Source organism: Vanellus vanellus (genome assembly GCF_965231255.1).
Source record: "Vanellus vanellus genome assembly, chromosome: 15".
NCBI classification, from domain to species: domain Eukaryota; kingdom Metazoa; phylum Chordata; class Aves; order Charadriiformes; family Charadriidae; genus Vanellus; species Vanellus vanellus.
Genome location: NC_138920.1, coordinates 8,875,585 through 8,888,913, shown reverse-complemented (window position 1 = coordinate 8,888,913; position 13,329 = coordinate 8,875,585). Strand labels below are relative to the sequence as shown.

The following is a 13,329-nucleotide window of genomic DNA, read 5'->3' as shown; positions in this document are numbered from 1 at the left end:
GCCTCGTCTTTTTTCATCACCTGTCATATCCTGGCCCAAAAATCTGTCTGATTTTCCAGATAAATCAGTTGGTCTAATAAAAGATCATACCATTCCCTGTAGCTACGTTTCCTAGAGTTGCATACTACTTGTGTAATTGGTCTTAGAGTCTGTGTCACCAGGTCAATATAGGGATGGTGTTGGTACAGATGAGCCTAGTAAAATTGGTAGCACAAAAACTTCACTTGAGAAGTTTGGAAAACACTGACCTGAATGTCTGAACAACATCTCTGGGAAAAAGGCTGCTTTTTCCAAGTCAGAAGCAGTTTGGAAGGAAAGTGGTGTTGTCATGTGAACAGGGCGTGCAACATTAGCTCTGTGAACTGCTGTTTAATAGCTGTGTTTATCATGCTTTTTAATTTGAATGGCTGTACTGCAAAAGATTCTGTTTGCCACATGAGAAGGTATTGAAAACTGGGGAACAAATAGTTCTGTATCCACTGAGTTTTGATATTTTGGGGGGGATTGTATTTTGGAAAGTAGACTACTAAATTTCTAGGACCAAAATCTCTTGTAACTGTCTTGTTTTATTATTACTGGAGAGACTGCTGATCACGCACATCAAGACAAATCAGAGGCTGTAGGATAGTTGACAAACTATCTATGAAGTTGACTGCCTCTTTCCCTTTCATGTCTTTCACCCTTTCTACTCTCTCCCTGCTTCTATGCCTTTCTCAGTTATTTTTTTTATTTTTCACTCTCCTTTTCTCCCTTTCTCACACTCACATTAAATGATCTTTTCAGACATGCATCACAGAAAAGCTGTTTTTTAGATTAACACGGACTCAGCTTTTTTATTGACTAGCCTGTAACAGCTAATGTGATTTGCACTTCTGTTTACCAGCTTTCTATTATTACACCCACCATACTGGGACTAATATGCAGGTAACTATTAGTCACCAGTGGAGCTGCTAATTGTGTAAATTAATTAATCATTCCAATTGGATTTGTTGTCTCCAAACAGAGATGTTATTAAAGTAAGGAAAAGTCTCTGCCTGGCTTATCTTTTGAGAATGAGTGACTTTAATATGATGTGCTACCTCATATAAATCAGATGCCTGGTTATTAATGCTCAGATATCAAACCCAACACTGAAGTGGAAGAGCAGCAGCTATTCCTGTCAATCCTCATGCCATTAGTCATCATGCCAAACACTTCATCTCAGACAGTTCCCAGACTGTTGCCAAGATGCTGGGCAGTACGTTAACATTGCAGCAGTTCCTGGCCAGATTATTGGCAAGGTGGACTGGCTGATTCTTATAAAATGCCTCTTTGACCACTGGTACATATGTCTTGTCCCTTTAACACAGAAATCTGTTCCTCAGGCTTCTTAGTCCACACAACCTGCTCCAAGCTCTCCATATCTAGCTGGAGTCTAGCCAGGGTCTCATTTCTGCTTAGCAATACAAGAGAAGTAACGTGGTTATAGTCCCTGAAATTTGTTCAAAAGCAAGTTGACAATCCAGGGCCAAAAGCAAATGTAGGGTCTGTGCGCCTCATTAATTGATCTCTGTTTTTTTATTGGTGCCTGTCCTGTAAAGTGTGAATGGCTGACAAGTGACAGAGAGCCGTGGCTAAGCAGAAACAGAGATATGCCCCTTTTAGTGCTGGAAGTCAGACAGAGAGACATGTTCACTGTCTTCCAACCAAAATACCAGAGGCAAAGGCATTCCGTAAGCTCTAAGTTTGGTTCAGTGACATTGCTTCTTATCAGGCTGTAAGCTGCTGCCAATCCCAACAGGCAAAAGGAAAAAAGAAAAAGCTGAGTGTGCATCAGCTGACATGGGCATTACTCAGGAATAGTTCAGCTTTTAAAAGCCTTTTATTATCAAGCTGTAACAAAGCTGCTTTGTACCATAAATACAAAGAAATGACCTGCTTCCCCTCTCTGTCTCAGGTGAATAAGAAAAGTTCCTTTCTTCCTTTTTCACAGCACTCCCCAGGGCTCACTGCTTTGTGTGGGAGGCAAGTTAGAAACCACTAGCAAGAACAGAGAGGAAAGCCCTCTACCCTTCTGTGCATGGGTCATATAGTTTATCACAGCAGATTTGATCCTCTCTGGCTTCCCTTCAGTCTCACCTGTGGGTATTTGCAACTTTCTTTCCTGATCCTGTGGAAGGTAAAATTCCCTACTCTCGGTTCAGAAGTGCACTTCAGCCAATAGTTGCTAAAACAGTGGATCCTTCCACTGGATCATAGATGTTGTGGCTATGTTCAGTGCAAATGCAAGTAGGTCCCAACTAGGATTATGCTTTGAAGGTTGATATTTGGATTGCTTTCCATTTGTATCTGGCCTGGAGCTTTTTATTGGTTTACCTATTGAAGCCAAAGTTGTGCAGAGCTGAGGGAAGGGGAAACCTGGCCTAGGTGAAAAGTTCCAGCATGGTTTTGTCTATTTTTAACCAAATGAAATACAGCAAACAGGCTAATGTATCCCAGGTGCTGTCTGGCAATTTCCATTTTCCTTCCCCACGTATGGAATCTATTGAACTTGTCCATAACCCTAGCTCATAGTTCTGATGTGCCTCAGCTCCAGCAGCATGAATGTCCTTTTGTCATTCTTTGCAGTCCTTTTTGCTGACATATGTCTTGATGTGCATCAGGCACACTGCCTCCCAAAGTCAAAACAGCTGCATCTTAGAGAGAGGGAAAAACCTTCAAAGAAAAAAACAAACAGACCCTCGCTGTGGTCTATTGGTAGTAACAGATAATTAAGTCTAAAAGTTTCAGCGGAGGGAAGACGTTTATGGCTAAGCAAGACCCAACATCATTGTAGGAAATGTCTTTTGTGTGACCTTGAATGCAACCCTGAGTCTAAGAACTGTGGTGGTGATTTGGTAAATGTTTACATTCTTTCAGTCTTAAAGGTAATCAGCCACACTGTGTTGACAGGAACCTACAGGTAAAATATCCTATATCCTAGAGGATGTAAAAGGATTTATATCCTAGAGGATATAAAAGAGTGAAATCAAGCTGTTTGAACATAATCTTTTTTATATCTACAGGCATTTCTACACCGGATCCGCCAGAATGCTGTGGACAAAGCTGAGAAGTACATAACAGAGGAGAATGTTAAGGTATTTCTTCTGTCTTCCTCATTTTCTTGTTTGGGAAAATGATATGTAATGAAAGGCTAGATTTAGCGATATGAATATCAAATATCCTCATGTCATATTGATGCTTATTATTAAACTGGTTCCCTAAGGAAAAGAGGCTCACGTTGACAGTTTATCTGTCAATATGTCTGCCCATTCATATAGCTGTCATCTTCCAGCAATTTTTCATCCCACCAGCTAATTTCAGTAAAATTTGACAACAGTGTAGTGTTGTCAGAGATACTAACTTTTGGCAAGATTTGTGAAATGGTGGGTAGAGGACAGAGAGGACATTTCAGTGTCTTTGAGAGGAAAGGCAGGGAATGCACAGCCCTTGTCTGTTTTGCTTGGCAGTATTCAGTTAGCCAGTTTGCATCTGCTGTCTTTTACAAATCTAAAATTGATGAGAAGGAGGCAGGAATATTCCTTTGTGTTCTAGTGGGAAAGAATTGGTGTTCTTGTGGAGGAATAAGTAACATGAGACCCTTGCATGAGGAGGTTCCTGCATGAATTTTGCGCTGGAAAGAGATAAGGGGCATAGAAACAGAGCTGTTTCTATGAGGTGCTAGCTTCTCTAGTGCCTATGGTTACAGGGGATTTTGTTGTTCGTTATTTTCATAAATACAAGCAAAACTTTCTTGTAGTGATTACACATACATATATGTACTTTCTTGTACACATATATATGCCAAATGAAAACACTCTTTGTACACATTCGCAAGTGAAACCTCATCATCAGTGGGACAGGGTGCAGCTTGTTTGCCATTAGAGGCTTACTTACTGGTCTTGTATTTGATCCTATAGCTCCTAAATCAGCAGAAACTTTGCCCTTTACACTTGTGGGAGCAGGGCACAGCAATAACAGGTATATCACACCAGCCAGCACTACTGCAGCTGGCATGTGTTTCCCCAAGGCTGGTTCCTCCGTTTCACATACCAGTATTACCTGAATGTATACAGATCCTGGCAGGGCTCTAGCCCCCGTTTTTGCTATTCATTCTACAGGCTAGCAATACTGTAGTATTGACTGACTGCCATCAGAAGGGTTTGGTAGCAAGATGGCTTGGCAGCTTTGTGGAGCTAAGCCTCTCACTGTCTTCAAATTCAGAAGTCCTCGCTCCCCAAAATGTCACCATCTATAGTGAAGTAAGTTTGGGCGTGGCTGAAGAAAAGGTAGAAAAGTGGTTAGTGACAATAGATCTTGTGTGCAGAGAAGTGCACAAAAAGTAAGCTCTGCATGAGAAATAAACCTACACAACTATTTGCCATTTTGATGAACAGCTGAGCCTGGTGATGAAAGTTATTCTATCATTATTCATATATAATCAAAATGAATATTAATTATGACTGCCACATAATCAGATGCAGTGCCCACAAAGCCTGTGCAGAAGAATCCATATTTTCTCTACTGATTTAAATGTATTTGTATTTGAAGTTTCATCACACTCCTCTGGGGAAGTACCACTTCATTTTTGTGTCATTCTTGAAGTGCCTGGGGGGTCTTTTTGAGGCCACTGGGAGACGTCATTTATTCTTATTATTACAATACCCAGCTTTCAATAACAGAGCTTCTCTTCAGTAATAAAGGGCCTATGCCTATTGCTAGTGAAATAGAATCACAAAGGCACAGTGTTCCTCTTTGGAGTCAATATTATGTCCCCCTCCTGCCCCCTTCTTCTACCTCAAATAATTTCATTGTCTTTCCTCCATTTGAAAGATATTTGTTCTTTCTTTCCCTCTCCTTTCTCACTCATTGCTGGTACAGGCAGGACAAGCAAGGTAACTCTGCCTGCTAATATTATGTGTCTTGAGTCACCAGAGAGCTGTGAGGTGGCTGGCAGCAGCAAAGATGGTAGTAGAGACTGTATAAATGGTTTGGCAGCTTATGTAAGGAGAAGCCTCTCTCTTCCTCTCTTTCTTCATGCAGCAGAAAAGTCTAGAGGAAAATACAAGGTATTCTGGCAGTCACTTGCCTCTGAACAAAAGGAGAAAGTGCTTTTCAGTATAATTTGGGTTATTGCGCTCAGTATTATTTTTGCAGGTTTCTTCTACAGCTGGTGCCAAGCACTGGAGATTTCAGTACTTTGGCCACTATATCCCCTTCCAGAAAGGACACATTGAGTCCGGTGCCAGGCCCAGATTTTACAAGTACTCCAGTGACTAACAGCTGCAGCAACATCATAAAAAAAAATGGTTTTAGTTTATTTGCTGCTTCATGTGGGAATAACTATTGATATGTTAGTGTTACACTACATTCACAGCAGGGCACTGATGTCATTTTACTGATATAGTAGATTGAAGGCAGTATAACTTGAGGGTGTACAAGAGCTGCCAGACATAGTTCCTCACATGAGGCTTATAAATGGTAACGGTGTATTAGATATAGAAGCACATGCCGTCAAGGTCTCTCTGCTGCCTTGATTTTCAAGTGGCTCTTATCTGCAAATTCTGCTGCAAGCAGAGCTCTACTGACCACCATGGAATTCATTAGATTACACAGATATTCCTTGGATCAAAAAATACCCCCCGAAGACTGCTCCTGAAGGATAAAATCATCCCTGACAGATGTTTTCCTCTTCCTTGTTAATCCCCTTTCGGCACAGCTTCTGGCAAAGCCATGCAGACAGAGGCTACCGTGTCATCACATCAGTTTCAGCCATGTGACAGAACCATTGTGTGCTTTGCTTGAATTAGCAGGGGAAGTTTTCTGGAAGCAATCAAATGGTCCTAGCTCCCTGTCCTTTATTTTGTTTGCGAGGCCATCAGTGCAAATTCATTGTGTTGGAATCTTTTACTTTATTCAGAGCTAGAAGGGAGCTATGAGGCAGCATTATGCATTAATGATGATGCATACTACCATGTCTCAGTATTCCTGAAGTGAGAGGGGAGCAAAGCCAGCTTGCACAGGGAGTTTGAGAAAAATACTCTGTCCATTCTTGAATAACAGAAAGTATAGAGTTGAGCCTGACTACATGCAGAGAGGAAGGGTCCTTGAATTACTGATCTTGTCTACCCCTGCAAGACCAGAGAGAAACTAGTTTTAAGGAATTGAGGTTTCGTTCCTGTCTTTAATTATTAGACTTAGTTTACAGATTATTGTTTTTCTGAATTACTGCCACATCACCAGCCATCAGGCTGAATCAGTATCGCATCTGGTGAACGAATTCCACTGCATAAAATTGAAAATCTTAGTGTTATGATAAGGTGCTTTGGGAAGTGTTGGAAAATGTTAGGCTCGATCACTTCTCATGCCGAATGCTAGGAAGATGATGGCTGGCTCTGTCAGGCTGCACGCGTTGGGGTTCAGAGGAGTGTCACCCACTCACCATGCAAGACCTGAGAGGCTGCTTCCAATGTGAAAGCTGGTTTCACTGCACTGCAGATCTTCTCTTTGCAAGCGGCATTGTTAAAGCAAAGTGATAGAAAACATCGTCTGCAAATATGTATGTCACTGCAGGATCCTGACTCCAGGATTTACTCTGCCAATTCAGGAGTTTCTCCAGTGGCTGTCAATACTGATGGCTGTGTCACCATGAATCAGGACTTCTCCCCCTGTGCAGATAGCATTCCATCTCCTATATGCTTATTCACACTTTCTTCTCATATTTTGTATGAAAATGATTAAGACTTATAAAGCTTATGTGATTATAGCAGCTTTCACCCTGTCAGTTTATTCCCCTTAGCACATGTGTATTCAAATCAGTAGGGATCATTTAGCTGTGAGATTGTACAATTACCTTGTAGTACACATCTAAACAAGAGGCTCTATCCCATTACATACACCTTTTAGAACTGCTGAGATCACTGAAACGGAACTCTAAAATGTTGCTCTGTGGTTTGCAAGAGTTTTGCACAATTCTGTACTCCAGTCAGTGAAATGCTAGATCCTACGTGGCAGAGATTTGGTCTCTTATTTACAGGTACATCTTTGTATGTGATAGCTTCAAATCCCATTCTTCCAGAAAGTGATTTCTAACGTATGGGAAGGAAAGGCAAGAGTTTGGTCCTTGTGATTCCATTCACCTGGTTGTTCTCATAGGAAACCTTCTGTAGACTTGAAAGAAGTTGCTCGTATTCATCATGCTCAGGTATCTGGAAAGATAACCTTCATTTACAGCAGGTACTTCGGTAGCAGTAAAGATTTCCATAGGGGGCCAGGAAAAGGGCAAATACAGTGTAATTCATTCTGTACGAGTCCCTGTCTGTGCTTTAGATCCTATCACAGCAAGTCAGAGCCACAATATTTTGGTGCTACTACTTTAACAGAACACTCTCAGATATATTAACAGCTGGCAATGTTTTTCTCTTTATATTTCAGATCTTATTTTCTAACATCGAAGACATTCTTGGTGTTCACAAGGAGTTCCTGGCTGCCCTGGAATTTTGTTTACAACCAGAACCTCAGTCTCAGCACGAACTGGGAAATGTTTTCTTAAAATTTGTAAGTACAATGACTTAATGCTATCTGAAAATGCAGTTTCCTGTCATAAGCTCTCATGTCCCTTAGCTAGCCCTAATCTTTAAGGCTTGTGGCAATACTATGACAATGTGTGTCTTGTATGAAAGTTGTAGGTAGGGTGGGAAAAAACTTGTGAATGGGGTTAGAACAATGGAAACCACATCAAACTCAGCTAAACAACGAGGTATTTTTAGAAACTCTTCCTTTTCCCATTGAACATTTTTTTTCCTTTTTTTCTCACCCCGCTGATCACATTTTGTTGCTGAGAATTTGTCTGCTTTGGTTCCAAATATTTCAAAAAGGTAGCACACTTTCAAGTAAATGAATAATTTTTGTGTATATTTTAAAATAAAAAAAAAAAAAACAACCCACAAAGTTAAAAATTAAAAACAAAGGACAATACATCATTTACAGTAGTTAATGACTGTGCATACGTTTATCCTTTGGTAAATGAAAGGTAGTGTGAAATGGCTTATCGTGCTGAAATGCAACACAAGTTACAACACGCAGCCTTTTACCATGGAATAAATGAATACCTGCATTCTATAGCTCAAAAGTAAATAAAATTTGGCTTTTGGATTCATAATGCTAGCTCAAGAATGCCAGGGATACAAAATGCGAAGTCATCATATGATACAAATTAATTCTGCCAGTTCCAGGTTGTTTAGAACATTTTTAGGGGTTACTTTTGTGTCATCTGACTTTATGCCTGATAGCTGTATTATTTGTTCTCACACTACATCCATAATATGATCATATGTGCCAACCTAGGCAGTCAGATTGGTATGTAGGTGATCCTGGAAAGCACAGAGCCATACTAAGGGTCGTGCAATTGCAGCTTATGATCCTGTCATTGCTTCTGTCATTGTAATTTGTTTCTTATACTGTGAAATTCTTCCTGTGTAGATTTTTGTTTTGTTTTGTTTTTAACTTGGCCTGGTTTTCAATCATGGATGTGTGCCATCCTCTGACTAATACGTACTGTGTACGTAGAGCGTACTGTATATGCAAGATCATTTATTGTATACACTTAATTACAAGCTGGACTCATTTAAATGCAAAGTTACGTAATTTACATGTATAATAATTTGAAGTTGCACATTTTTTTCACTTGGAGCAGCTCTCCTGAGACATTTGAAAATTGGAAAGCATGTACATAATAGCCATTTCTTCAAATTCCTATTAACTGCATGTAGAGGTGCTGTCTCCCCCCCCTCCCCCACCTTAAGCCACAGGCCAACTTCCTATCAAAATATGTTCTATTACACTTTCATAATCAGAATTCATGCTTTCACAGCTCATTGAGTTTGAGTGGACTGCAATTATACAGCCATAGAGCTTTACCAACTACCCCCCCGCCCCCCTTGTTTAATTTTTATTCATGCTGTGACAATTATTAAAATAGGGTCAGAAAGACACCATGCCTAAAAATTGTATCAGATGTGAGGACTGACTGTCAGCTGTTGAAAAACATACTGGTGAACTTAGTTAGAGCGTTGAATACCCACTAGAATCATTGCCTACCAACAAGATGTGCTGTACTAATATATTAGTATTCATTAGCGAGGGTATCAAAATTAGAGGGCTTTTGAGTCATGCTGTCAAACTGTCTACTGTGCTTCAGAGTGGCGCGTAATAACCAGAAATGTCAACATCCTGTCATTTGACTGAATGCAGGTCTGCTATATGTAGTCATTGGTAGTGTTTTCTTGTATATGAACATAGAATTTTGTAACTATTAAATTTAATAATTATGTAATGTTCCTTATTTATCAAACATGCAACAATACAGGAATTATGAAACTTTAATGCACAGGGATGAGCGCTGGTGAGAATTTGTCTTCTGATAGAGGCAGTTTGACTGAGATCAGCTTAAACTGCTGTCTGTGGAGTGCATTGCAAATAATATGTACATCAACTGTTTCACGATCCCCTAGGGAAGAAGCAGCTTATGCAGAAGGAAGTGAAACATTTGTTCGATTCAGAATATATAGAAAAAGCTGGTCTCATCCATAATTACTTTAAGGAAATGTAGGAATATCATTAGAAGCATTGTGATACCTCAAGTCCGAGTAAGGAACAGTCAACAGAAGATTATCAAGAGAGGAGGAAATAATTTATCCTTGCATGCAGATTGTGCCTAGGTTTTAGAAGACATGGTGGGTATTTGGGAGTGAGGGTGGTGGGATTTGTGCCCTGTCACAGCAAGGGCTTCTACAGTGACTCTCCAGCAAGTGACGGGGAGATGCCAGTGGCAACTGTGGTTCAGAGTAAGTCTTTGGCTCCTTTCTACTCAGGCTTCCAAAGGCTCCATTTCCCTAGTTGCGGCTGTTCTGATGAAGCAGAGGCATTCATAAAAAACACTGTGCCTCAGAAACAGTACTCCTGAAGGTGTTTCCACCATGCTGAAATTAGTTTTTTTTAAAATGGTGTACAGTATTTTGCCACCACAAGAAGCCCCTGCAGCACACTTGAGGTTTCCTGGAGAAACAAAACCAGCCATTCTCTCCCAGTGATACTCCATTTGATCAGATGATCATGAGAAGGTCATTGTATGATGCTAGGTGCTACGATGACTTCTGGAGTTGTAGTTCAGTATGACCATATATCACAGTAAGGAACATGCTTAAACATTAATTCAAAATTGAATCTGCAGCCTTAAAAAAAATGTCATGTAGAACAAGTCTTTAACATCAGAGATGGCATGTATGCTGAACTTGGAATAATCACACCTCATCAGCATCGGCTCTTTTGAGCAGGTCATGAAAACATATGACTGTCTGTAGAGCACAATGCTTCACTTCTGATGACGTAATAGCTAGAAACTTGTTTGAGGGACATGTGTTTTCATCTCATTTTTAGGACCAATGTTGCAAGAGTGATCAATTTTACTGGCTAAGTCATCAGGGATCTTCTTTTGAGAATTGTATCTTTTGTTTAGCTTTTTCTTGTTGACAAAATTGGTTTCAGCCTGCTTTGAAATAAGAAAATGCTATGCCTTGTTAAAAATATGTCAAAATAAAATTGTTACAATTTTCCAAATGTCTTATTTGCTTTTTCTAGTCAAAACTATTTTCAAATTTGCACTAATTTGTGGGCAGTTCTAATCGACCCAAAATAACATATTTGGAAAATAAACTATTGGTTAAAGATTTATTTTAACCAAACTAAGAAAAGTATAGCCTTATTTCTGTCACCAAAATGAGAAGGTCTAGCTGTGTATCCAGCAGACTTGCTGAGTAAGAAGGTGCCATCTTTATGTGGTCACATCTCTGACCATAATTGCACTTTAGTATAGAGTAACTGCAGGTTCAGAATTCCTGGGCTAACATCTGTAATTATGTAACTGATAATTTCCTCACCAGGAGATGGGAGAGTCCAGGACTGAATGTCACCCAGAGAGGAAATTAAACACTTCAGACACTGAGTAATTTAAAGCATAGTTCTCATATTTGTGGGTCTCGTGCATGAAGGACAGCTGGAAAATACTTGATGAAAGCATGCTGGTGTGTGTATAATTATTGTACTGACTTGAACTTTAGCAAAGGGATTTTGTCATGATCTAAATATAACCTGCCAAAACTCCAGGCACTCAAAGCTGCAGTCAGACACCTGAGCAATGACATTTTGTGTGCATTGATGTAACGGATGCTGCTGTGTTAATGGCTACTATTTTTAGTTTCAAGCATGCTGCTTTTGTGCATCCAGGGAGTTGAGAAGAGGTGAGAGGAGGAAATGTAGGAGAAACTTGTATATCTGTCTTCTCATTCTCTAACTCTCCAGTTTTTATGGTTGAAAACAATCACGTCTCTCAATTGCCTCTTTTCTGTTGTGTTATGGACCCAGCCCTGCCTTTTCCTGCATCTGGTGGTCAGAAGCCTTTGTTTCTTTTCAGTTTCCAAATATTAAACTCCCATACTAATATAAACAGCTGTAGACGAAGGATAAAAGTCTCGAACATCTGCATTCCAGCTCTTTGCACCATATTCTTTGTGGCTGTTATTTTATTTGCTTTGTACCATGTTGTTGTGTTTGGACATACATCTATTTATTCTCAATTCTTCCATTGGAAGTTCAAGGAGGGAAAAAAATTTCACCAGATTAGTGATAAACCAAACCCCAAAGCATTTTACAGCCTCCGAGCATGTACAACTAGCCATTGAGCATCTGACCAGAATGTCAGATTCTCCTAAACTAATATTAACACAATTTCTTTTAGGTGTGACAATAGTGAAGGGAATGCCCAGGGAGTGCAGCTGTTTTCCCATGGTTTCATGTTACTTAACTCCTTCAGTTGGCAGCAGTTTTTTGTTTGGATCACTATGAGCTGTCTTAAAAGGAGCTAGATGCTGCAGGTATCTTCAGCTAACACAGGAAGCTCAGCATCTCTGAAGAGTGCTAGGAGTCCAAACAAAAGTTAAAAACAAAATTAACTGCCTAGTACTGGGGAGATGAAAAGATTCAGATAAAAAGTTTTCAGGCCAGGATCCTAAATAGAAAATTAATGATGTGAATGCCACAACAAACTCTGGAGGGCATTGTCTACATGGCATGGTGCCCTGCGATGCCAACTCTGGAAGGCCTCACATATTACCCCTGGCAGAGTGCCATGCTAATGCATCTAAATTACTTCTGATATGCAAAGTAGCTTGTCTGAGTACCTCTGCATGGCACTGCATCGTAGCATAGAAGCTGACCTGAACTAGGAAATAAACTACTATTGTGAGAAGCACCCAAAAAATGATGGGTCTTTTTGGCTTCTGAATCATTTAACCTGACTAAAACCAGGCTCCAGACACTCACCCCCCAACCCCCCCCCTCCTTTTATTGCAGTGAATGCACTACTGGAATCTCGTAATATAGCTGCTGCAAATTCAGCCCTTCCCAGCAGCCTTGAAAGGATCAGCTTGCTCCTTGCCCAATCTGCTCAGGCATGGAAAGAGTTGTTACTGCTCTTTTGTGAATCATTTCAGTGTTTCCAGATATCTGCTGTTTTCAATGGATTCAGCATCTCTGATCATTTTAGTTAGAAGAAGTTGCACTGTCTTTGATTCTGGGGATCAGTAAAGCAGATCTTGGTGCTGCAATTTCTTAACAGGGAATTTCATTCCACTGCATGTGCTGGTGGGTGTGACATGTTCCAGTGTAAGTACCTCAGTCTAGTTGTGCAGCTACCTTTCCCTTCCTTTAATTTCTCTAATATGTCGGTTATTTTGTGTGTATTTGATGAAATTCTTCCATCTAGGGAAACTGTTATGAACAGCTGATCCACTATTTAGTGTTGCATTGAAATAGTGAAGTCTGCTGCTTGTTTCAGAACACAAAGTGAACCAACCAACTCACTGGGAGTTCCCCCTCAGCCCTGAAAGGGAGGGGATTTCCAGCTGTTCGCTTTGTGTTATAGTTCCTTCCCAGATCTTTGAGCTTCTTCCAGGCCTTGGTTCTTCCCTGCCACCTCTGTTCTTCCTCCTGCCGGAGTGGTCAGCACAGCTCAGAAACGTCAGCCCGCTTGTGCCTGGCTTTGGTCTGTTCCTGGCTACTCTGCTGGAATATCCTGACACACATGCAAGTATCCCTGAGATAGCAAAATCCATTCTTTCAGCAAAGAGTATTTCAGAGGAAAAGTGCTGGAAGTCTCTGTGCTCAGAAAGCTGATGTTAAGTTACAACAGAGTAAGTTAGGATTAGTGGAATGCCCCTATACATTATTCACATGAGAGGAGTATCACGCGCCTCA

At 40.4% G+C, this 13,329-nt stretch overlaps 1 protein-coding gene across 1 annotated transcript in view; it reads left to right on the top strand.

Annotated features, from left to right (window-relative positions):
* PREX1 (phosphatidylinositol-3,4,5-trisphosphate dependent Rac exchange factor 1) overlaps positions 1-13,329 on the top strand; it is a gene marked incomplete at its 5' end in the record, with an annotated part of 169,837 nt that overhangs the window by 67,844 nt on the left and 88,664 nt on the right. The window contains 2 exons of the mRNA XM_082491124.1: positions 3,045-3,116; positions 7,453-7,575. Of these exons, the coding sequence (XP_082347250.1) occupies positions 3,045-3,116; positions 7,453-7,575 (195 nt within the window). The remainder of the gene's footprint in view (positions 1-3,044; positions 3,117-7,452; positions 7,576-13,329) is intronic.